The sequence below is a fragment of the Lepidochelys kempii genome, chromosome 1 (assembly GCF_965140265.1).
Source record: "Lepidochelys kempii isolate rLepKem1 chromosome 1, rLepKem1.hap2, whole genome shotgun sequence".
NCBI classification, from domain to species: Eukaryota; Metazoa; Chordata; order Testudines; family Cheloniidae; genus Lepidochelys; species Lepidochelys kempii.
In genome coordinates, this window is record NC_133256.1 from 210024224 (window position 1) to 210049863 (window position 25640).

Sequence of the window (25640 nt, forward strand, 5' to 3'; positions counted from 1 at the left end):
GGAGAGATTTGCAAGTGGTGAGACAGAAGCCCTTTGTCCTGGGCCCGGTTGCCTGATCTCAGGCTTCTTCCTTCTCCCTCTGCCCCATGTTCGGGGGGAAATATTAGGGCTGGAGAGAGAGGTAAGTGGCATTCAGAGCCTTAATGACTGGATTAGACGCACATGAGTCAGGGGACTCTTACCAGCCCTGATCTAGGAATGTCAGGTCTGTTAAACATCTTGTCCCAGGCCCCATAAAATTAGCCATGCTTTCCCTCTGGGTGCTACCCCCACTCCATGGGTCTGTAACAATCTTCAGTCCTGCACCCCCTTCCCAGGAAATTCTTCCTGTCTCCTTGGTATCTTCAGTATTGTTTATCTCCTTTTTACTAGGATCCTCTGGCTGAGAGCTGCAGTACTCCATCCCCTTGAGCCTCTCTTATTTCTTCCTTCTCTGTGGGGATCCCTGTGGCTGGGGACCTGATGCCATCCTGTGGGTGAGTGTATTTTTCCAGGGGGTGTCTTGGCTTTAGGGTCTGATCAAAGGAGCCTGTGGTGGGAGAAATAGATAAGTGAGAGGCAGACATGGGGAAAGTGAAGACCATAGAGGGAGTGGGCAAGGAGGCTATAAGGGAGCAGGAGTGATGGGATTCAGCAGGGCTGTACTGGGGGGGTCAGTACTGCTCACCCTAGCAAAAGTAAAGGCTTATTTGCACTCAAGCACAGATGGGGAAGGGACTGGCCCATGTCCCATGGCAAGTCAAAGGCCGAGCCATGAATAGAACCCCTGAGGCCAGGCCTCTCCCCACTCTAAACCATTAGCCCTGCTCCCCTTCTGGAGCTGGGAATTGAACCCAGGAGTTCTGACACTCACCAGAAGTGTTTGTTATGCAGATTCCAGCAGACAGCACTGCAGGACGGCACCTTCAGAAAGCTTCCTATACCGCCAAAAGGGCTGGCAGCTGAATTGTTTTGAAATGGCCACTGAAATTCTGAATTCTGCAGAAGGGTCTGGATTCCACAGTGTCACAAGAGTCATGGAGCCCAGCACCAGCCCAGCCCTCTCCACCATGGCTTGAGCCACTTGTCCCTGACTGACATCTAAGCCATGGTCAGTACCCAAGGAATTGAAGTCCTTAGCACTGTAGAATTGTCAGTGAGAATGGAATGAGGACCTTTAATGAGGTCTCTCTTTTCCCTCCCTGCCCCCATGCCCATGGTACAAGAACACAGGGGCATAGCTCCAATGCTTATTCTTCCCATGCTTATTGTATAAGTAGGGGCATAGCGAGCAGATCGAGGGACGTGATCGTCCCCCTCTATTCGACATTGGTGAGGCCTCATCTGGAGTACTGTGTCCAGTTTTGGGCCCCACAGTACAAGAAGGATGTGGATAAATTGGAGAGAGTCCAGCGAAGGGCAACAAAAATGATTAGGGGTCTGGAACACATGACTTATGAGGAGAGGCTGAGGGAACTGGGATTGTTTAGTCTGCAGAAGAGAAGAATGAGGGAGGATTTGATAGCTGCTTTCAACTACCTGAGAGGTGGTTCCAGAGAGGATGGATCTAGACTATTCTCAGTGGTAGAAGAGGACAGGACAAGGAGTAATGGTCTCAAGTTGCAGTGGGGGAGGATAAGGTTGGATATTAGGAAAAACTTCTTCACTAGGAGGGTGGTGAAACACTGGAATGCATTACCTAGGGAGGTGGTAGAATCTCCTTACTTAGAAGTTTTTAAGGTCAGTCTTGACAAAGCCCTGGCTGGGATGATTTAATTGGGGATTGGTCCTGCTTTGAGCAGGGGGTTGGACTAGATGACCTCCTGAGGTCCCTTCCAACCCTGATATTCTATGATTCCCGTCTGTCTTCCACGCTCTCTTTTCTCCTCTGGAGGAGGGACCAGGCAGAGCACTAACATAGCAACTGCTAGATCTGGTCTGTCTAGTCCAATCTCCTGTCTCTGACCACAAAGTGGCCACAGCCAATTACTTCAGATGAATGTGAAGAAAAGCCATTGGTTTATTGTGCAATAACTTGTTTCCAGGAGAAGTTTCTTCCTTAGTTAGTGGTTGGGTTATGTTCGGAAGCAGGAGACATACTATCCCTCTGTTTTTTCTTATCTAATGTAAATGTGGATGTTCTTGTTATCCATCTAAATGTCCAATCTTTTTATGAATCCTGCTAAGCCCATGGTATCAGAGAGACAAGGTGGGCAAGGTAGTATCTTTTATTGGACTAACTTCTGTTGCTGAGGGAGGCAGGCTTTTGAGCCACACAGAGTGCTTCTTCAGGGCCTCACCAACAGAAGTTGGTCCAATAAAAGATAACTACTTCACCTGCCTTGTTGCTCTAATATCCTGGGACTGACATGGCTACAACTACACTGCATACAAGCCCTTGGTATGGCAGTTTGCAGTGCTGAATTCCACAGACTAATAACACGTATTTAAAAAACAGATTCCTTGTTGATACATTTTTACATTACATTACATTAGCTGCCTTTCAATGTCACTGACAGTCCCCTTGCTCATATGTTATGAGAAACAGTGCATAGGAGTGCCTGATTCACCTTCACTATCCAAGTCGGTATTATTAGACAGACAGCATAGTCAGGTGGAGTCAGGAGACCTGGTTTCTGTTCCAGGCTCTGTCACTGACTTGCAAAGTTTCCAGGAGCAAGTCACTTTCCTCTCTGTGCTTCTTCACCTCTCACTCTTTGGCCTGGTTTACCCTTAAAAATTAGCTCAGCCTAGCTATGTTGCTCAGGCAGGGGTGTGAACATTTTTTCACCCTGGGCACCATAGTTATGTTGTAAGCGCCAGAATAGACATGGCTAGGTTGAGAGAAGGATTCTTCTGTTCACCTATTTACTGCTCTTAGGCCTGGTCAACCAAATTTCCAAGTGTAGGTATAACTATGTTGCTCAGGGGTGTAAAAAATCCACCCGCTTGAGCGATACAGTTAAATCAACCTAATCTCCAGTGTAGACAGTGCTAGGTCCCCCAGAGAATTCTCCCGCCAACCTAGCTACCGCCTCTCTGGGAGGTGGAGTACGTACGCTGACAGGAGAGCTACCTCCTGTTGGCATAGGTAGTGTCTTCGCTGAAGCGCTACAGTGGCTCAGCTGCACCACTGCAGCATTTTAAGACAGATGAATTTACTACACTGACAAAAAAAATCCTTCTGTCACTGTAGGAAGTGACAGCTGCAGCCTTTGTTTTGTCTATTTAGACTGTAGGCTCTTTGAGGCAGAGGCTATCTCTGTGTCTAATATGAATGCATTGCCTAGCACAATGCTGACAGTCTTCAGTTGCTTTCTTTGATGGCTACTGCCCGTTAAGCAAATGTTTCATTGAACCTCCACAAGGACACCCAGGTTCCAGTTAATTTAGAATCCAGTAAGATGTAGGATGACAGAATTTCAGCTCTTACCCCATGCTACTTGCTTTTCTTAGCAGCCTCTTGCGAGGGCCTTTAATAAAAGTTTTTTGAAAGCTACTTCAGCCAGTTTTCCTTAATCCACTATTTTATTGATAAATTCAAGGAATTATAATAGATGTTCCTTTGCAGAAGCTGTGATGCTTGTCCCTGTTTGTTATGTTCACACAGAGGGTTGGTTTATAATGCTATTTTTAATCATCGTTTCAGCCAATTTTCCTGGTACATAAGTAAGACTCTCTAGTCTATAATTCCCATGGTCACTCTTAGTGCCTTTTTTCAAGGATTGGTACATTTGCTACCCTCCAGTATAGTTGCTGATTTTAATGAGAGTGCATATTCTTGTTAGCAGCTCATCTGGTGAGTTTTATTTTTGCCCAAGTGCCTATTGCTGTTTAACTCCTTATTCTGATACCCTTGTGACAATCAGACTTTATCTCTGTGATCTAAACCTGCCCCTGCTACAGTGGAGCTGTAATTTCTGCCTACTCTTTACTGGACAATGATGCTTTTGAATCATTGACATCTCTAACAAGATGTCTTTGTCTAACCTGAGTGCTCCTTAGCACCTATTGGCTGCTGCCCAGTCCTAGTTGAAACAGTTCCATAAACTTTATTTTTCTGTGCTGGTAATCTAGTTCTACCTTGACTAAGTTGCTGACCATTCTTTGTATAAATTCTCTCCCTCCCCCTGCCCCCCATCAAATTCCTGTGCCTGTTAAATGTAAATCCCTCTTCTTAACATTAGTTCGTAGCCATATATTGAGATTCTGAAGTTCCCCTGACCTAACTGGTCTTTTGTATGGAACTGGAAGCATTTCAGAGCTGCAAAGCCCCTGGAACTAAGCATTCTTTCTAGCAATCTAAATTTAGCTTCCAGGACTTCTCTCCTACACTTCCCCGTGTCATCAGTTTCAGAGTGTACCACAGGCTCCTCCTTAGCCACCACTAGTAGTCTGTCTAGATGTGTAGGATCTGCCACCTTTGTAGCTGAACAGTTTTTATAGTCACCAGTTATCAATAGTCTAATGATCAAATCTCCACAAAACACTCAGCCTGTGTACATCTCACATCTATATCCCCATCTCCTGGAGCACCCTTCTTGTGGTGAGGAGGAAAGACCAACCTCCTCTATCTCTGTTGGAAGATGGATCCCATCTCTTTGACCCCCTAGTTCTCCACTTCTGCCCCTCAAATGGAGTCTTGGGAAAGTCAGTTCTGAAGTGGGACTGCTCTGTAACATCCCTATATGCTATAGCTATGAATATTTCTCTCTGCATCTCCAGTTTAGCTACTTTGGCCTTAATATGCTGTATGTGGACTCTGCAGGCCCCATGTTGCGTGCACCAGGTGATGCATATGCAATTTGGTTGTGTAGGTATATGTGCTGCATTCTGAACAGTAACCTGGGTAGCCCCAACCCTGGCTGATCCACTGATGCTCTTTATCTCTGAGGCACATCCCAAAAGGACGGTCAAGGGCAGGGAGAACAAGGAAGGATGGTCTTGTGGTTAGAGCACTGGACTGAAATTTGGGAGACCTGGGGTCAATTGCCTGGCTCTGCCTCAGTCTCTTTGGGCAAGTCACTTCATCTACCCTGTGCCTCAGTTCCCCATCTGTAAAATGGGAATAATACTTCCCTACCTTGCAAGAGTGTTGGGAGGGTACTTTCTTTCAAGCTCAGCTAGATAGTTCAGAATAGCTGAGTATAGTCTCAGCTGCTTTCCGACCTCCATGGAGTGGTTTACCTGGTGCCAACAGACATTGTGGGTTGGGACTAATTGCACCACTGCAGCTGCTGGGCCAGCATTTGCGGTCTGCATTGGCCGTGGCAGCTGTGCAGTGACCCTGTACAAGTTGCTATGATCTGCTCTGCACCATTGCAAGAAGCTGTGTGTATTTGGTGTAAGTCTGTTACTGACATGTTGGTGGGGAAGGGAGTTACAAAGCCCAAATGCGTGAGTGTAGACAGAGCCACAGACGAGGTCACCAAAGTAACCCCACTGTGGGTAGGCAGGGAACACACCAAGAATAACTGAGAAGAAAAAGGGAGGGGGGAAAAAAGCCAAAAGGAGAAGCAGAAGTTTGTGCAAAGCAGCTCAGGGCTGAGGAGCTGATGGCTCAGCTACGCTTCCTGTTCCCTGAGTTGTGCGCTATCTGAGCCACGCACTTGCCTTGCTTCTGTTTGTGCCCTGCCACAGGGAGAGAGTGAGTGAGAAGGGAAGGCAGAGTCAGAGAGAGGAAGATGGACTGAGAGAGGGGGACACTGGAGAGGTAGATGGCCAGAGTAACGCATCGGGAACTCAGCATTAGGGAGTCGAGCAGAGACAGCAGACGCTTACTTCCCTTTTCTTGCCAGCGTTAAAAGCGCCTTTCTTTACGTTTTTCAAGTTCCTTTGATTGTAGCTACCCAGCCCCTTGGCTGCTCTCCCTCGACGATGGTGAGGTAAGAGCGGTGCTGAGAAGGGGGTGGGGGTGGGACAGGTGTTGGGGAATCATCTCACTTGCTCTGCTCCCTCCCCCCCCCCAGTACAGTCCTTTTCTGGGGATGGGCTGGGATCATATCCCAGGGGTGTGTGACAGAGGACCTTCCCAGGCCATCTGTTCTATGACCCCCTCAAGGGTTGGGATCCTTTTCGGGGGACCACTCTGCTCACTGTATGAACCCCTCATAGAGATATGGCTGTATACCCTCTGTCTGACACCATTCACTCTTTTCTACTCTCCCCTAGGTGGTTCCACCGGGACCTGAGTGGACTGCAAGCTGAGGCCTTACTCAAGGGACGAGGAGTTCATGGAAGCTTCTTGGCTAGACCCAGTCGAAAGAATCAGGGAGATTTCTCCCTCTCTGTCAGGTGGGTAACTCAGACGCCATCCTGCCACATTGTCGCCATCCCAGGGATATGTGGATGCTTTGCTCTCTGCTTCTTCCCCTGTTTACCAATACCATCCCCAGGATATATAAGAGGCTGTGTTTTCCAGCCCCATCGCTCCCTCCCTTCATCCTGCCCTCTGCCCAAAAGATACCCGAGTGGCATCATTGTCTGACCCACCCTCCATCCCTACTTCCTGGCCCCATTGCCCCTGCAGTCCGTCCTGGAAGGGACTTTACTTTCCCTTCCCCTTTTCCTGACCCTCTCCTGTACTTCACCAGACTCCTCTCTGCCTCTTCCCTCAGGGTAGGTGATCAAGTGACCCACATTCGTATCCAGAACACCGGGGATTATTATGATCTCTATGGAGGGGAGAAGTTTGCCACGCTGTCTGAACTGGTGGAGTACTACACACAGCAGCAGGGTTCACTACAGGATAAAGATGGGACTGTAATAGACCTGAGGTATCCACTGAATTGTTCCGATCCCACTACAGAGAGGTATGGAGTAAGCAGAGCAACTATGAGTCTTTTACTGAGGGGCTAATGCCCAACTCCACAGCCTCGCCCTGCACATCTGGAGACTGAGGGGCTAGTCCCGTGGTATGCCCCTCTTCACCCCCCTGAACACAGTTTTGGTACCAGACTGTCTGGGACTGAAAGCATAGCCCAGCCCCAACTCCAGAACTAACTAACTATAAAATGCCCCCCCTCTCCGCTCCTTTGCACGCAAGTCTGTGAAATTTCAATGTGGGCCCTGCTTATATTTGGCAACTTTGACTTCCGCTGTCTCATCGGTTTTGCTATTTAAATCTTGTTGCTAAAAGTGAAAATTGTGATGCTAGTTACAAGAAGAGGCCTCAGTCCAGTGTATGACCCAATGCCCCTCAGTCCTGCCCTGCAGCCCCCATGCTATTCCAGTGCTGGCCTCTCCACACAGCTCTGCCAATGCCCCTCACTCCTGCCCTGGAGCCGCCTGCTATTCCAGTCCTGGGCTCCCCACACAGCTCTGCCAATGCCCCTCAGTCTTGCCCTGCAGCCTCCTGCTATTCCAGGCTGGGCTCCCCACACAGCTCTGACTCTGCCCCTCAGTTCTGCCCTGCAACCCCCACTGCTATTCCAGTGCTGGGCATCCTGCTGATGGACCTCTCAGTCCATGCTATTCCAGTCCCCACTTAGTCTCCCTCCCCTCCCCTATTTGCATGTGTCTTTGGCACTGTGTTCCTAAATCAAATCAGGTGGTTTGCACTGTGTTGTGCTCTCAGCCCCCTGGCGGTGGGTAGCTGTTCCACAGCGGTGCCCCTCGCCCTGGGGCAGGGTTGTGGTCCTGTGTGGGGCGCAGCACGTGTGTCCCTCAGCGTTTTCTCTGCTCCAGTCAGGGCCGTTGGCTTGGGCTGGGGCTCTGCAGCTTCCTCCCTTACTATTGCGGTTGGAAACTTCTCTCCCCCCAGCTCTTACGAAAGCTCCTTTTCTCACTCTCTCCCTGAGAGATTTTCCATCACGTGTCTTCCCTGAGCTGGGCCACAGGGGGATTAACTATTTCCTCTCTGCAGAGGGGGAGAATAGAGGCCCAGCCCTGCAGTGAGACAGGGCAAAAAGAGCCCCTCGCCCCGGCAGGAAGGGCTGCCTGCCTCCAGCCCCCCCCCCAGAACCCCAGGCTGGGAGGAGCCTGCCCTAGGTATCTGAAGACAGGCCAGCTCTTGTAAGGCATAATGAGGCTTTCTTCATTGCCTGGCCCCATTCACGTGATCAAGGTCAGGGTGAAAGAGGGTTTATATATCACTGTTATGTGACAGCCAAGGTCCACAGCCATTTACTTCAATGTTAGTGGGTGTGTAAATCACAAACTGAACCTCGATGGCTTGCTAATCACATAGCCATTTCTTCCTCTCCAAACAGCTCCCTCTGCCCCTAAGCTGACATGCAAAATGATCAGCCGGTCGCGTGTGCTTTTACTAAGTCACCACAGCCCGATGCTCAGACAAAGAAGAAATGTTGGGAATCGCTTTGGTTTGTGAGTAGTTTTATGAATCTGTTCAAGGTAGAAACAACCACTGGTTCACAAGGTAGTTACAGCAACCACTGAAGCACAGCCTGGACTTCAGAACAGGAGCATGAAATTGCCACAGCACTGATTAAATGTGAAAGAGGAGGTGAGGAGCTCATTGTCATATCAAACATGCCTGGGAACAGTGGCCTCAGGAAGAGGATTTGAAGTAAAACCAACTGCTTCTGAAAGAAAATTTGACAAATTCAAATAAGAAAACACAAACAACCCCAGCTCACAACAGCTGAGGAAGTCCTTCTAGCTGGATGGTCGAGAGGAGCAGATCAAGGAACTCCAATCTGACTGGGAACATCAAGAGGAAATTGCTGATGATGGGACCCTGTACAGAGGATTTTGTGTCGTAATACAACGCAGCATGAAGTGAGAAGTACTGATCATAATCCATGGCCTCCAGCTGGGTACTAAGAATGCAAAAGAGAGTTGGAGGTTACCTTGTCCAGCCACACAAGAATGCTGCCACAAAGGTAATAAAATTTAAATAAGATACCTCTGTGAATAGAGGAAGCCAAATACAAAGGGACGGCTGACATCACGAGATACATGATCACCCTGGGTCTAGGGTAGATCTAGCTCTACTATAACTAATAAGAACCTCTTATTAGTGAGCAAGTACTCAGCTTCTTAGAAGATTGAGCTGTTGCAGACCATGCTGAGTAGAAGGGAATAACCATTATGAAGCACTGAGCACACCAGGGGATTCCAGATGTGTTAGTAGCAGAGAATGGCCCACAATTCACAAGTGGCTCATTTCTGCTCTCCGCATTAATGTATCAGTTCTGCACTGCATGCCACGCCCTTACGTGCACTCAAATGTAGTCATTTAGCAGAAGTGTTGGTACAAACAGCAAAGAACTCGAGAATCAAAATTAAAAAGGGTCGTGGCAGATTCACAGAATCCCTATTTAGTTTTATGAGTCTATCACAACTCACCTCACAGGCTTTCTTAGAGTCCCCAGTTCAGAGACCCATGGGCAGCAGGACACAAACCTTAGTGTCACCAGCTAATAGACTTCCTTAGCCAGAGACCAGTGACCCTGGAGTGCTTACCAAAGAGCAAGAAACTGCACTAGAAGAAAATTGACAAGAATGCTGGAGTCACCCCATTGCAAGTGGGAGAGAATGTTAATTCCAAACAGGAAGGGGCTGGAAACCTTGTCAACAGCTGCACCACTCACCGAGAGGTTGTGTCATAGCCTCTCCTGAGGGTCAGTCTTACAGGAGGAACAGAAGACATGTAGACAAACCCAAGGAGTTTCCATTGGCGCTCTGTATCTAGTGGACACGTAGAATGCTACTGAGAAGGCTTGTGCAATGGGAGAAGTAACACATGTGCCTAGTGACTGACAATGAAAACTACCAAGAGTAGTGAACACAGACAGACCTACCTCAATGGCCAAAGAGATCCCTGCCAAAGGACCTGTTCTGGGAACAGGAAGTGGCTGTGTGATCTGAAAGCCATCAAGCTTCAGAGATGACACATGTCCAATCAGAGTCAGAATAACCTTCTCCTTTGTCAGGGGATGCAGGTTATTTACCCAGATCAGGCAATTTAGACATCCCATCTGTGTGTGTGTGATATTAAACTGGCTGTACTGGTTGGGCATTTGTATTGTTTCATTTGATTTTCCAAATAAAGGGGGAATTGTAACTGTAGCTACTTACATCACTGGATACTGACCCCGGCTGTGCCCTGCAGTTAGTCACTGGGTAGTGACCCCTGCTTTGTTCTGGGCCAGAACATACAGCTCTTAACATCTCTCTACCCCCACAGCGTCTCACAGTTATTAAACCTGTCTTCCACTTAGCTTTCCTTGGGCTCCCTGCCCCTGGCTCACCTGTCCCTTCTGTCCCAGGCCCCATCCACCTTGGCGCTCCTCAGGTATTGTCCCTCCTGGCTTCGCTCAGCCACAGGCACCTTCCACTCATCTCCCCTCTAACTCTTGTTCCCTCCACTTCTTTCCCTCATCGCCATGTGCCCCAGGTCCTGTCCCTCACTTGGCTTCCCTCTGGCCCCTCCTCCCCCCGCTCTTGTCTGACCGTGTCCCATTTTCTCCCAGGTGGTACCATGGGCATCTATCTGGCCCAGCAGCTGAGTCTCTTCTCCAGTCCAAGGCCATCCCTTGGACTTTCCTGGTGCGTGAGAGCCTCAGCAAACCTGGTGACTTTGTCCTGTCTGTCCTGACTGACCAACTTAAAGCTGGGCCTGAGGCCCCACCAACTGGGGCTGCTGGCACCCCTGCGGCACGGCTTAAGGTCACCCATGTCAAGATCATGTGTGAGGTGAGAGGGATGGGGCAGGGTGCAGGGAAGGGAGCAAGCAGAGTGAGGAAAGGAAACATTTATCTGTGGCAGCTGTTTGATCTATTCTATCAACAGGAAGATATGGAAACTGCTGGAATGTTTTTGTATCCAATAATGTATATGAAATCCATGCTAAGGGCTGGGCTGCCTACTGTCGGGTTCCTTAGTCCTTGCCTGGTCTGACCAGTGGCTGCATGGGATTGTTGATTTTGCTGCATCCAGGATGAGGGAGGAGTCTAGTGCAGACACAAGTGGCAGGAAGACCGGAAGGGAGCTTGGTAGCAATGGGAGCTCCTACATTGGAGGGAGCAGAGATGTGCAGAGCCTCAAAGGCCAGCGTAAGGTGCTGGCCTGTGAGATTGAAGGAGAGGAGAATCTGGAGACTGAACCAGGCAGTTATGCACCTGGGACAGGGAACAAAGTGTGACACGGAGGCCAAAGAGGAAGACAGCGGAGAGAAGAAAGGTCAGTTGTTTCTGGTCTCCTTGGCTCTGTGGGGTTCTTCAAACTTCATAGGGAGTTCCAGAAATGAACTACTGAGCTGTGATGAGAAGCTGAGGAGCTACAAGCAGGAGAGGAGACCTTGTTGAGGTCCCTAAGCCTAGCCTGATCAACCCACACATTTACTAGGTCTTCTCTCACTCCATACCATAATCCTGCTTTGAGGATGCTTTGAGCAGGGGATTGGACTAGGTGACTTTCTGAGGTCTCTTCCAACCCTAATCTTCTATGATTCTAACATGGGTGGGTTTGGGACAGTGGAGAGTGTATGCAGGTGAATTATGGGGAAACAAAACAACTGACCTTAAACAAGAAATGGGGGGAAGTTGACTTCTCTGGGTTTCCATGCAGCAGGACACCTAGGGTCAGCTCACCAACTTACAAGTTTGATGTCATCAGAACAAGCTCTCAGTTGTCCATCATGCCAGGAGGGTGTGACACATACCACATGAGATGCAGCGCTTCAAACTCAACAGGGCAAGACCTACCCAGGGCTTCATGTCCCAGTGTAACAATCTCCTGTGGCACTGGTTGTAAGATATACCATGGGAAGCAGTGGGTCCATTAGGGGATGTGAATAACACAGCTTAACTCTCTCCAGAATGGGAGATACACAGTTGGAGGTGCTGAGATGTTTGACAGCTTGGCAGACCTAGTGGAGCATTTCAAGAAGACTGGAATTGAGGAGGTGTCCGGATCCTACGTGTACCTGAAACAGGTAAATGGGGTCCTTGTGTCAGGAGTAGTTTTGGAGGCTTCATCCTCTGTCCCTGTCTACAGCATGTGTCCAGCTCCGTTCTATCCCTCTTGCTCACCAAACCTTTCCCTTCTTCCTTACCCAGCCCTATTATGCCACCAGAGTGAACGCAGCTGACATTGAGAACAGAGTGCATGAACTAAACAAGCAGAGCCTGGCTGAGGAAACAGCCAAGGCTGGATTCTGGGAGGAGTTTGATGTAAGTGATTGTGTTGGAACTGTCTCCATGTCCTTCTGGGAAACCCTGCTCCCAATCTCATTCTCTTTCCCTTCTCCATTAATGGATTAATCTCTATGTAATGTCATCTCTGTACCTGGCCCCTATTACCACAGAATCTGAGCATCTCACGCTCTTCAATTAATTTATCATCCCCATACCCCTGTGAGCTAGGGCAGGGTATTAGCCCCATTTTGCGGCTGGGGAACTGAGACTCAGGAAGGCTGTGCAGAGCAGGGAAGTGAACCCAGCTCTCACGAGCCTCCTAGGCTACTGCCCTAGCTACTGGACAATCTTTACTCTGTGTGCTCCCATTCCCCTCAGTGCTCCCCCCACAATCACAGCAGGTTGCTCTGCCGTAACGATTACCCTTCCCCTTTCAGAGCCTGCAGAAACAGGAGGCCAAGCACCTGTATGATCGGCATGAGGGGCAGAGACCTGAGAACAAGGGAAAGAACCGGTATAAGAACATCTTGCCCTGTGAGTCCTGCCCTCCCATCAGGAAAAGATCAAGGGGCTGCATGTTCTTGCCTGAGCGGGAAGGCTTGCCACACAGAGCCCTGCCTAAAGTTACCCCAGAGGAAGTCTCAACCTGGCTGGGGTTTATTTGCCGTCCCGTGGGGATGAGCTACAAGGGGCCCCTGACTGGGTATTTAAGGCCATAAAGGATTTAGTGAGAGATATTGCCTCCTCTGCATGGCCTTGTGGGGGTGTGTGTGCGCACATCTGGATAGACGGGCTCATTGGGTTGATCCGGCTCAGAGGGTAAGTGCGGGGCACTGGGTTACATGGGCTTCTTGGTCTGATCTAGTATGAGGGATGGTGGGGAAACAGGGTTTGATGGGCCCATTGGATTGACCTGGAGTATAGAGAGTGGGCTACATGTGGGACCAAAGTCTGAATACCTCACTGTTGTGTTAACCCCTTCCTTGCCTCCCTAGTTGATCATTCTCGAGTCATCCTACAAGGCAGGGACCCAAATATCCCCGGAGCAGATTATATCAATGCCAACTACATCAAGGTGAGCCTCCAGAAATGCTGCCATGTCTTGAGGAGGGGGGGCAGGGAAAGGGGCACTGGACTCCTGGTTCCTGTAACCCCTGTCCTTCCCTTGTCCATTTGCCCCTCTGTAGAACCAGCTGATCAGCCCAGATGAATTCACCAAGACATACATCGCCAGCCAGGGCTGCTTGGATGCCACCGTCAACGACTTCTGGCAGATGGTGTGGCAGGAAAAATCTCGCATCATTGTGATGACCACCCGGGAGGTGGAGAAAGGGAGGGTACGTGTCTCAGAGGGCCTGCTGCCATGTCTCGCACCCATCCTTCCTCCTTTCTCCCTCCCCCTTCCTTCCCCCCCCCACCCCGCCACTCACCACTTTACCTTTTCCTTTCTCCCTAGGGCTTTTTCTTCTCTGTTAGCCTCCTTGTTTTAGTCTTCACCTTTTCTTCTTGTTTCCTCACAGAACAAGTGCGTCCCCTACTGGCCAGAGGAGGGCAGCACGAAAGAGTATGGTCCCTATATTGTGGAGAATATTGGAGAACATGATGCCCTAGAATACAAACTCCGACAGCTCTCTCTCTCACCAGTTGACAACGTGAGTACCACGCTTCTGAGCATTAATTGTTCCTGGGACTTTAACTGTGGCTAAGCCTTCAAGGTTGGGAATTTGTAACTGTGGCATTTCAGGTAACATTAGGCAAAGGGAAATGGGACCTGTAACTTCTACCTTCCTGGTTCCAGTCTGGTCCCTGATTTGGGAGATGTGGGAGACTGGCAGGCTCGAGGATCAGGGCGTGGAGCATGGGCGCCTTCACCTCTAGGTCCCTGTTCCAGTCCAGCCCTCCAGTCCAGCTGGAGGGCTTCATTGACCTATTGTTTCCCTCTCTCTGTCATTTGTTGTTTGGAAACTAAGTTGGCCTGTTCTCAGTCTGGAGGTTAGTGGGCAGAGACCCTCAGTCCCTTTGTCATGCAGGATGGGAACCTAAGGGATTGAGGGACATGGGGAGGATGGGGTGGAACTGGGCACAACCTACCATGTGTGCGTTTTGTTGCCCCCTAGTGTAAGGCTGTGAGAGAGATATGGCAGTACCAGTACCTGAGCTGGCCAGACCACGGAGTCCCCAGTGAGCCTGGAGGGGTGCTCAGCTTCCTGGACCAAATCAACCAGAAACAAGAGAGCATCCCTGAGGCTGGGCCCATAGTGGTGCATTGCAGGTGGGTGTGGGGCAGTGCCTGCTTGTTTCAATGTTCCTGCTGCTGTGCTACAGGGAGTGGGTTGGGTGACTCTACAGGGGGCAGTCTCCCCAGACGCCACACTCTGCAGGGGTCATAGTGCTGCTGGAGGTGGCCTCTGTAAATTGAACACCCTGATTGCTCACAGTCATGAAAGATCGTGTCTGTTCCCTGTGACTCTCGAGTGAATCCCTTTGTTCTGGCAAATCCCAGTGCTGGCTCTTCCATTCCACCTCCCTAGAATCATAGAATATCAGGGTTGGAAGGGACCTCTGAAGGTCATCTAGTCCAACCCCCTGCTCAAAGCAGGACCAATCCTCAACTAAATCTTCCCAGCCATGGCTTTCTCAAGCCTGACCTTAAAAACTTCTAAAGAAGGAGATTCCGCCATCTCCCTAGGTAACGCATTCCAGTGCTTCACCACCGTCCTAGTTAAAAAGTTTTTCCTAACATCCAACCTAAACCTCCCCCACTGCAACTTGAGACCATTACTCCTTGTTCTGTCATCTGCCACCACTGAGAATAGTCTAGATCCACCCTCTTTGGAACCCTCCTTCAGGTAGTTGAAAGCAGCTATCAAATCCCCCCTCATTCGTCTCTTCTGCAGACTAAACAATCCCAATTCCCTCAGCCTCTCCTCACGAGTAATGTGCTCCAGCCCTCTAATACTTTTTGTTGGCCTCCGCTGGACCCTTTCCAATTTTTCCACATCCTTCTTGTAGTGTGGGGCCCAAAACTGGACACAGTACTCCAGGTGAGGCTTCACCAATGTCGAATAGAGGGGAATGATCATGTCCCTCAATCTGCTGGCTATGCTCCTACTTATATAGCTCAAAATGCCGTTAGCCTTGGCAACAAGGGCATACTGTTGACTCAAATCCAGCTTCTCGTCCACTGTAACCCCTAGGTCCTTATCTGCAGAACTGCTGCCTAGCCGCTCGGTCTGTAGCAGTGCATGGGATTCTTCCGTCCTAAATGCAGGACTCTGCACTTGTCCTTGTTGAACCTCATCAGATTTCTTTTGGCCCAATCCTCTAATTTGTCTAGGTCCCTCTGTATCCCATCCCTACCCTGCCGCGTATCTGCCACTCCTCCCAGTTTATGTCACCTGCAAACTTGCTGAGGGTGCAATCCTTGCCATCCTCCAGATCATTAATGAAGATATTGAACAAAACCGGCCCCAGGACCGACCCTTGGGGCACTCCGCTTGATACTGGCTGCCAACTAGACATGGAGCCATTGATCAGTACATGTTGAGCCCGACAATCTAGCCAGCTTTCTATCCACCTTAGAGTCCATTCATCCAGCCCATACTTCTTTAACTTGCTGGCCATATCAAAAGGTTTGCTAAAGTTAAGGAATAAAATGTCCACTGCTTTCCCCTCATCCACAGAGCCAGTTATCTCATCATAGAAGGCAATTAGGTTAGTCAGGCATGACTTGCCCTTGATGAATCCATGCTGACTGTTCCTGATCACTTTCATAGAATCATAGAATATCAGGGTTGGAAGGGACCCCAGAAGGTCATCTAGTCCAACCCCCTGCTCGAAGCAGGACCAATTCCCAGTTAAATCATCCCAGCCAGGGCTTTGTCAAGCCTGACCTTAAAAACCTCTAAGGAAGGAGAGTCTACCACCTCCCTAGGTAACGCATTCCAGTGTTTCACCACCCTCATAGTGAAAAAGTTTTTCCTAATATCCAATCTAAACCTCCCCCCCTGCAACTTGAGACCATTACACCTCGTTCTGTCATCTGCTACCATTGAGAACAGTCTAGAGCCATCCTCTTTGGAACCCCCTTTCAGGTAGTTGAAAGCAGCTATCAAATCCCCCCTCATTCTTCTCTTCTGCAGACTAAACAATCCCAGCTCCCTCAGCCTCTCCTCATAAGTCATGTGTTCTAGACCCCTAATCATTTTTGTTGCCCTTCGCTGGATTCTCTCCAATTTATCCACATCCTTCTTGTAGTGTGGGGCCCAAAACTGGACACAGTACTCCAGATGAGGCCTCACCAATGTCGAATAGAGGGGAACGATCACGTCCCTCGATCTGCTCGCTATACCCCTACTTATACATCCCAAAATGCCATTGGCCTTCTTGGCAACAAGGGCACACTGCTGACTCATATCCAGCTTCTCATCTACTGTCACCCCTAGGTCCTTTTCCGCAGAACTGCTGCCTAGCCATTCGGCCCCTAGTCTGTAGCGGTGCATTGGATTCTTCCGTCCTAAGTGTAGGACCCTGCACTTATCCTTATTGAACCTCATCAGATTTCTTTTGGCCCAATCCTCCAATTTGTCTAGGTCCCTCTGTATCCTATCCCTGCCCTCCAGCATATCTACCACTCCCCCTAGTTTAGTATCAAATGCAAATTTGCTGATAGTGCAATCCACACCATCCTCCAGATCATTTATGAAGATATTGAACAAAACCGGCCCCAAGACCGACCCTTGGGGCACTCCACTTGACACCGGCTGCCAATTAGACATAGAGCCATTGATCACTACCCATTGAGCCCGACAATCTAGCCAGCTTTCTACCCACCTTATAGTGCATTCATCCAGCCCATACTTCCTTAACTTGCTGACAAGAATACTGTGGGAGACCGTGTCAAAAGCTTTGCTAAAGTCAAGAAACAATACATCCACTGCTTTCCCTTCATCCACAGAACCAGTAATCTCATCATAAAAGGCGATTAGATTAGTCAGGCATGACCTTCCCTTGGTGAATCCATGCTGGCTGTTCCTGATCACTTTCCTCTCATGCAAGTGCTTCAGGATTGATTCTTTGAGGACCTGCTCCATGATTTTTCCAGGGACTGAGGTGAGGCTGACTGGCCTGTAGTTCCCAGGATCCTCCTCCTTCCCTTTTTTAAAGATTGGCACTACATTAGCCTTTTCCAGACTTCCCTCGTTTGCCACGAGTTTTCAAAGATAATGGCCAATGGCTCTGCAATCACAGCCGCCAATTCCTTCAGCACTCTCGGATGCAACTCCTCCGGCCCCACGGATTTGTGCACGTCCAGCTTTTCTAAATAGTCCCTAACCACCTCTATCTCCACAGAGGGCTGGCCATCTCTTCCCCATTTTGTGATACCCAGCGCAGCAGTCTGGGAGCTGACCTTGTTAGTGAATACAGAGGCAAAAAAAGCATTGAGTACATTAGCTTTTTCCACATCCTCTGTCACTAGGTTGCCTCCCTCATTCAGTAAGGTGCCCACACTTTCCTTGGCTTTCTTCTTGTTGCCAACATACCTGAAGAAACCCTTCTTGTTACTCTTGACATCTCTTGCTAGCTGCAGCTCCAGGTACGATTTGGCCCTCCTGATATCATTCCTACATGCCCGAGCAATATTTTTATACTCTTCCCTGGTCATATGTCCAACCTTCCACTTCTTGTAAGCTTCTTTTTTATGTTTAAGATCCGCTAGGATTTCACCATTAAGCCAAGCTGGTTGCCTGCCATATTTACTATTCTTTCGACTCATCGGGATGGTTTGTTCCTGTAACCTCAACAGGGATTCCTTGAAATACAGCCAGCTCTCCTGGACTCCTTTCCCCTTCATGTTAGTCCCCCAGGGGATCCTACCCATCCGTTCCCTGAGGGAGTCGAAGTCTGCTTTCCTGAAGTCCAGGGTCCGTATCCTGCTGCTTACCTTTCTTCCCTGCGTCAGGATCCTGAACTCAACCAACTCATGGTCACTGCCTCCCAGATTCCCATCCACTTTTGCTTCCCCCACTAATTCTACCCGGTTTGTGAGCAGCAGGTCAAGAAAAGCGCCCCCCGTAGTTGGCTCCTCTAGCACTTGCGCCAGGAAATTGTCCCCTACGCTTTCCAAAAACTTCCTGGATTGTCTATGCACTGCTGTATTGCTCTCCCAGCAGATATCAGGAAAATTAAAGTCACCCATGAGAATCAGGGCATGCGATCTAGTAGCTTCCGTGAGCTGCCGGAAGAAAGCCTCATCTACCTCATCCCCCTGGTCCGGTGGTCTATAGCAGACTCCCACCACTACATCACTCTTGTTGCACACACTTCTAAACTTAATCCAGAGACACTCAGGTTTTTCAACAGTTTCGTACCGGAGCTCTGAGCAGTCATACTGCTCCCTTACATACAGTGCTACTCCCCCACCTTTTCTGCCCTGCCTGTCCTTCCTGAACAGTTTATAACCATCCATGACAGTACTCCAGTCATGTGAGTTATCCCACCAAGTCTCTGTTATTCCAATCACGTCATAGTTCCTTGACATCACCAGGACCTCCAGTTCTCCCTGCTTGTTTCCAAGGCTTTGTGCATTCGTATATAAGCACTTGAGATAACCTGCTGATCGCCCCTCATTCCCAGTATGAGGCAGGAGCCCTCCCCTCACAGACATTCCTGCCTGTGCTTCCTCCCGGTATCCCGCTTTCCCACTTACCTCAGGGCTTTGGTCTCCTTCCCCCGGTGAACCTAGTTTAAAGCCCTCCTCACTAGGTTAGCCAGCCTGCTGGCAAAGATGCTCTTCCCTCTCTTCGTAAGATGGAGCCCGTCTCTGCCCAGCATTCCTCCTTCATGGAACACCATCCCATGGTCAAAGAATCCAAAGCCTTCTCTCCGACACCACCTGTGTAGCCATTCGTTGACTTCGACGATTCGACGGTCCCTACCCAGGCCTTTTCCTTCCACGGGAAGGATGGACGAGAACACCACTTGTGCCTCCAACTCCTTTATCCTTCTTCCCAGAGCCACGTAGTCTGCAGTGATCCGCTCAAGGTCATTCTTGGCAGTATCATTGGTGGCCACGTGGAGAAGCAGGAAGGGGTAGCGATCCGAGGGCTTGATGAGTCTCAGCAGTCTCTCCGTCACATCGCGAATCCTAGCCCCTGGCAAGCAGCAGACTTCTCGGTTTTCCCGGTCAAGGCGGCAGATAGATGACTCAGTCCCCCGGAGGAGAGAGTCCTCTCCTCTAAGTGCATCAGAATTGATTTATTGAGGACCTGCTCCATGATTTTTCCAGGGACTGAGGTGAGGCTGACTGGCCTGTAGTTTCCAGGATCCTCCTCCTTCCCTTTTTTAAAGATGGGCACTACATTAGCCTTTTTCCAGTCATTCGGGACCTTCCCCGATCGCCATGAGTTTTCAAAGATAATGGCCAATGGCTCTGCAATCACATCCGCCAACTCTTTTAGTACTCTTGGATGCAGCACATCCGGCCCCATGGACTTGTGCTTGTCCAGCTTTTCTAAATAATCCTGAACCACTTCTTTCTCCACAGAGGGCTGGTCACCTCCTCCCCATGCTGTGCTGCCTAGTGCAGTAGTCTGGGAGCTGGCCTTGTTCGGGAAGACAGAGGCAAAAAATGCACTGAGTACATTAGCTTTTTCCACATGCCTATCACTAGGTTACCTCCCCATTCAGTAGGGGGCCCACACTTGCCTTGACCACCTTCGTGTTGCCAACATACCTGTAGAAACCCTTCTTGTTACTCTTAACATCCCTTGCTAGCTGCAACTCCAAGTGTGATTTGGCCTTCCTGATTTCACTCCTGCATGTCTGAGCAATATTTTTATACTCCTCCCTGGTCATTTGTCCAATCTTCCACTTCTTGTAAACTTCTTTTTTGTGCTTAAGATCAGCAGGGACTTCACTGTTAAGCCAAGCTGGTCGCCTGCCATATTTACTATTCTTTCTACACATCGGGATGGTTTGTTCCTGTAACCTCAATAAGGATTCTTTAAAATACAGCCAGCTCTCCTGGACTCCTTTCCCCCTCATGTTATGCTCCCAGGGAATCTTGCCCATCAGTTTCCTGAGGGAGTCAAAGTCTGCTTTTCTGAAGTCCAGGGTCCGTATTCTGCTGCTCTCCTTTCTTCCTTATGTCAGGATCCTGAACTCGACCATCTCACGGTCACTGCCTCCCAGGTTCCCATCCACTTTTGCTTCCCCTACTAATTCTTTCCTGTTTGTGAGCAGCAGGTCAAGAAGAGCTCTACCCCTACTTGGTTCCTTCAGCACTTGCACCAGGAAATTGTCCCCTACATTTTCCAAAAACTTCCTGGATTGTCTGTGCACTGCCGTATTGCTCTCCCAGCAGATATCAGGGTGATTGAACTCCCCCATGAGAACCAGGGCCTGTGATCTAGTAACTTCCTTTAGTTGTCGGATGAAAGCCTCGTCCACCTCATCCCCTTGGTCCGGTGGTCTATAGCAGACTCCCACCACAACATCACCCTTGTTGCTCACACTTCTAAACTTAATCCAGAGACACTCCCTTACATACAATGGAACTCTCCCACCTTTTCTGCCCTGCCTCTCCTTCCTGAACAATTTATATCCATCCATGACAGTACTCCACTCATGTGAGTTATCCCACCAAGTCTCTATTATTCCAGTCACATCATAATTCCTTGACTGTGCCAGGACTTCCAGTTCTCCTTGCTTGTTTCCCAGGCTTCTTGCATTTGTGTATAGGCACTTGAGATAACTTGCTGTTTGTCCTGCTTTCTCAGTATGAGGCAGGAGCCCTCCACTCTTGCGCTCTCCTGCTCGTGCTTCCTCCCGGTATATCACTTCTCCACTTACCTCAGGGCTTTGGTCTCCTTCCCCCGGTGAACCTAATTTAAAGCCCTCCTCACTAGGTTAGCCAGCCTGCTTGCGAAGATGCTCTTCCCTCTCTTCATTAGTTGGAGCCTGTCTCTGCCTAGCACTCCTCCTTCTTGGAACACCATCCCATGGTCAAAGAATCCAAAGCCTTCTCTCCAACACCACCTGCATAGCCATTCGTTGACTTCCACAATTTCATGGTCTCTACTCAGGCCTTTTCCATCCACAGGGAGGATGGACAATAACACCACTTGTGCCTCAAACTCCTTTATCCTTCTTCCCAGAGCCACTTAGTCTGCAGTGATCTGCTCAAATCCACCCCAAGATCAGGCTGGAGATCCCATTCTCCTTTCCTGTCCTAATCTCTTGAGCAGTGTTTGTGTGCTGCTGCTAAACAATGCCACGCCACACCCCAGAGGTAGCTGTATTGTAGCAGTGGGTGCAGGACAGCCTGGGAAACCCTTGGAGTTGCTGCCAGTGGTAATGCCATCTCCTGACTTCAGCTTGTGCCCTTCTGTGCAGTGCTGGGATTGGCCGCACCGGAACTATCATCGTCATCGATATGATAGTGGAGACGATCTCCACCAAGGGTAAGCTTTTCCCATGCCTGTGCTTTACCTGCAGGGCTCTGCCCCATGGCCAGTCTTCTCTGCCAGCTGGGTCCTAAAGGCCACTTCACTAGCTGGGAAATATCAGGCATGTGAGTGTGAGAAAGCGGTTCCCTGAATATCTCAGGGCCTTAATGGCAGGGGAAGGTGACCACACCCCTTTGACACAGATCCCACCCTTGGGCCGGGGTGAGAAGGAGTGCAGAGGGCTGTCACTGGGGATTGTAACTGACCCATTGGTGGAAGTCTGGCAATGCCTGCTGTCTGTCTGTCCCCGGATAGTAGTTGGATCTCTGGTGCTCTCATTTGTGGATATAACTGCCCAGTCAGTGGAGCACTAGTGTTGCCCAGGGATTGGCACTCCCACTTGGTAGACTTAGAGGCAGGCAGGCAAGGGAGGGGGAGTAGCTCAGGGCTGAAGGTACCAGTGTCTCCTTCCATCCTGGGGAGGGGGAACCTGCTGGGACTAAGTTCGTCTAGGATTTTGTCTGGTGACCTCACAGGCTGGGGATAGGTGTATGGTGAGGAACTCATTGCAGCAGCCTCCAGCCCATAACTGCCTCTTTGCACCCTGTCCCCCAATGCACCATCTCCAGGGCTGGATTGCGACATAGACATCCAGAAGACCATCCAGATGGTAAGGGCTCAGCGCTCAGGAATGGTGCAGACTGAGGCCCAGTATAAATTCATCTACATGGCCATCTGCCAGTTCATAGAGACCACCAAGAAGAAGCTGGATGTTATGCAGGTGAGAGTGGGGATGCCACGCACTCAGTCCCAGGAGATGCTGTGCTGCCAGAGGTGCTGTCTGTAATAGCCTGATCATGCCCCATTTCCTCATGTCCTAGCTTGGCATAAGGGGCCAGGAGGCAGCTGCCCTTTGTCCCCTGCCGTGCCCCATTACCCCACACCCCAGTGCTGTGCTCTGTCCCGTTCTCCAGTCCTCTCTTGTCTCGTTTTCTCATGCAGTCTCAGAAGGGGAGATCCAAAGAGTCTGAATATGGGAACATTGCGTACCCACCTGCGCTGAAGAACCAACATGCCAAGGCCTCCCGAAAGTCCTCTAAGTAAGAGCTGTGGCAAATCAGGAGTCCCCACCCTCCTGGGCGTTAGCTGTGCCCTTCCCTACTGCCCCCACCATCACCCGACCTCCCCACCATTCTGTCGCTGCCCTCCTGGCTCTCCATGCCCAGCTCACCTCTCCAACATTCTCACTGTCTCACAGGCAGAAGGAGGAACCAACAGTCTATGAAAACTTAGAGAACACCAGAGGAAAGAAAGAGGAGAGAGTGCGGAAGCAGCGCTCGTCTGAGAAGGAGAAACTGAAGGGCTCGCTTAAGAAAAAATAATCTCCCACTACAGGTGCGACTGGGGTCTGGGCTGGGATCATATTCCTGGCGAGTGGGGGGTCGTTCTTTTCTCTAGGTGCCCCAATAAGATCTTCACGTGCAGACCCATCTGACTCTATGGCCTTCTTTATGCACGTGTTTTGCCAGGATAGCTGTACTGGCAGAGCCCCCTAATTGACACAGCGTAGAAGGAGTGTTTCTGTCAGGGAGTAGCACCATGCCACTGAAGGACATTTGCTGTGTCAACAGAAACCCTCTTTTGTCAGCATCTCACATCTAGGTGGGGGTTTTGCCATACCCCCGGACCAACACAGGTATGCCAACAACTTTGTAGTGTAGACCTGCGCTCTGGCAGTACTTTTCATCTGCTGTTTTCTCTCTCTTTCCAGCTCCCCTCAGTTACAGAAGACACCTTGTCCTAGGTCAAAGTGACTGGGATCGCCTTGCTGTCCCTGCACACTCAGTCCAGTAGGCACGTCCGATCTGTTCTGCTTTAAGATACTTTTTAACTGTCAGATAAATAATATCCTCTTTAATTTTCTCTGGCCCCTAACGGTTCAGGCTCATCTCCAGCTCTGTTTGTCCTTCGCAAGCTCCTCTTATGGGAAACAGGCCCCCACAGGGGTTAACCTCAATACCAGCATAAGACTAGCTGCTCCTGCTAAGTCAGCTGTTGTTTGATGCTGGCCCTTTAAACACCTGCTGCTTAACCCCTTTCAACTCTCCCTTGATCAAAGGGAAAATTATCTCCATGCCCACCGCCTGTGCCACCATCTCCTCAGCCTTGCGGGTCCACTCGCTTCCTTGTGGTGCTGTAAATATTCATGGATTTGACATGTTGGTTTTGCTTTCCTTTGTAATTAAACCAGGATTTTTGTCTTATTCTTTTATTCTCTCGTGTTTTCAAAGTTTTCAGCAAAAATTGGGTTTTGTTTTTTAAAATACTATTTTTATTTGTTTTTAAGCCACAGACTTAGCGCAGGGAGTGGAACAGTTGGTTTCCTTGCTTCTGCCTGGGCCTAGTGCATGAACCTGTTAGCAGGTTCTTTTCATATGCCCAAGTGTCATTGCCTTAGGGAGAATTGCCAGTGTGCCAGTACTCTGTCACACCAGGTAGTCCATTGACCTGGGAATGGATTGGAACCAATGCTTGAGTGGTGAAAGGCGCCCATATGGTATTCCAAACCCACCCTGAGCCAGCCAGTGCCTCTTAGCTGGCCCACCTAAGATCCGGTGCCCTAGAGGTAAAAGGCTCTCCATCCCATTCCCTGTCTCTGTCTGAGTCAGACAGTTCTGTGAGTTGGGATATAGTCAATAACTGTGGATTTTACCCTATGTAGTCAGTGGCTGAGGTCCTAACTGCTCAAAAACATGCTGTTATTCATTCAGAATAACTTCCTTTTTCATCTGAGTTTCTGAAATTAGCTTATTAAGCCTGGTACTCACACTGGTGGTTGGGTAGGGCTTGTATAGGGTTGGTTTGCCAAGCACTGAAATGCAGCCACCTCTTGGTTCAGAGACAGTAGCTGTTCGGCAGCTGCACAGTAACACTGTCACTTCTTGTCCTAAATGATTGTTTAAAGAATTCCATCTCCAATTGTAGCTGCAAACTGGAATATGCTATGGGCCCTGATTCACAGCCCAACTCTTGGGGGAAAAGAGCAGGGTCTGCTCAATAACACAAGGTTAGGGCCTTGTTGTAGTCTCCGCTGATCAGAGCAGGCTGCAGCACCAGGCTTCCCAAGTGTGTTTTCATTTGTGAGCTAGATGAAAAGCTATTTAAAAAACCAAATGAGTGCGTTTGTTAACCTGGCCCTGGTGAGGCACAGAAGGGGCTGGTTGACAAAAGTGAATGACGGTGTCAGGTGCTTGGACCTTCAGTGGGGAGCACACTGTATGAAAATGAACAGAATGGGGAAAAAGGAAAAGCAAAACTCAAAAGGCTGCGTGTGTTTCTCTCAGCACTTTGTCCTAAACACACCTGTCTCAGGGTCTACACTACAATATTAAATCAACTAAAGTTAAGTTGATGTAAATAAAGCAGTGCTCCATGTCCATGCTTGCATCTTCTCCTGGCAGTATGCGTCCTCACCAGGAGCATTGAATTGGGGGCCTTGTGGGACAGCTAGAGCCTGGCAGCCCTGGGACTGACAGCCTCTGCTGTAGGCAGGGGGCTCATATCTGGCCCCTGCCCAGCTGTTAGGTAGGTGCTGGCTCACAGCTGGCCCCCCACACACACACACACTCCCCAACAGCCTGAGCTGTCAGCTGGGGGCTGAGTTCACAGCTGTGAGCCCCTGCAGGGCTGTTTCACAGTAGGGAATCTACCAGCAGCGAAATCCATATTCTTGATAATTTCATGGCTGCTGTTATTTCACATTTCAGCTCCTGCTCTGGCTGTCTGCCCATGGGGATGGAGGGGTGTTCACAGCAGGAGTCCTCTCCCCTGCTGCTGATAGCCCAAGCTTTGAGCCCCATGTGGGGATCACAACTGGAGCCCCTGTGGTTTGAGAGGAGCAGAGGGACCAAGGGGGCTCTCACCATCCTAAATCCAGTTTGTAGCTGAGCAAGAAAGGCAGGGAGACAGCTGAATTAAATACAGCTGTTTATACAGCCTCCCAAGCAGCATGCTCTGCAGGAAGTGCTCATAGCAGCAGTCTTGCTCTTGTGGGTCTTTTTCATCCTCTTGGCTCATGCAGCTCAAAAGGCAGCAGAACTGGCTCTGTACA

General features: G+C 49.6%; 1 protein-coding gene and 1 long non-coding RNA gene across 6 annotated transcripts; one reads left to right on the forward strand and one right to left on the reverse strand.

Annotated features, from left to right (window-relative positions):
- Nucleotides 1-23793, forward strand: PTPN6 (protein tyrosine phosphatase non-receptor type 6). 5 transcript variants are annotated; one of them, XM_073311932.1, is made up of 18 exons: nucleotides 1-121; nucleotides 373-476; nucleotides 874-1090; nucleotides 6151-6273; nucleotides 6602-6791; nucleotides 10416-10638; nucleotides 11762-11878; nucleotides 12003-12116; nucleotides 12518-12614; nucleotides 13076-13155; nucleotides 13268-13417; nucleotides 13601-13732; nucleotides 14198-14352; nucleotides 21477-21544; nucleotides 22159-22310; nucleotides 22532-22629; nucleotides 22788-22924; nucleotides 23301-23793. In XM_073311932.1, exons 4-17 carry the CDS (start codon nucleotides 6213-6215, stop codon nucleotides 22909-22911), a joined length of 1761 nt encoding a protein of 586 aa, XP_073168033.1. In that variant the 5' UTR covers nucleotides 1-121; nucleotides 373-476; nucleotides 874-1090; nucleotides 6151-6212; the 3' UTR covers nucleotides 22912-22924; nucleotides 23301-23793. The 5 variants fall into 5 exon arrangements, with proteins under 5 accessions (XP_073168033.1, XP_073168009.1, XP_073168027.1 ...); XM_073311908.1 differs by lacking the exon at nucleotides 874-1090 and having other exon boundaries at nucleotides 6597-6791; XM_073311926.1 differs by lacking the exon at nucleotides 874-1090.
- LOC140898346 (uncharacterized) lies at nucleotides 8297-13649 on the reverse strand. Its single transcript, XR_012154968.1, has 2 exons — nucleotides 13519-13649; nucleotides 8297-11869 (listed from the first exon to the last, which is right to left on the reverse strand). It is a non-coding gene; the product is annotated as an uncharacterized lncRNA (long non-coding RNA).
- Nucleotides 23794-25640: the final 1847 nt, after the last annotated feature.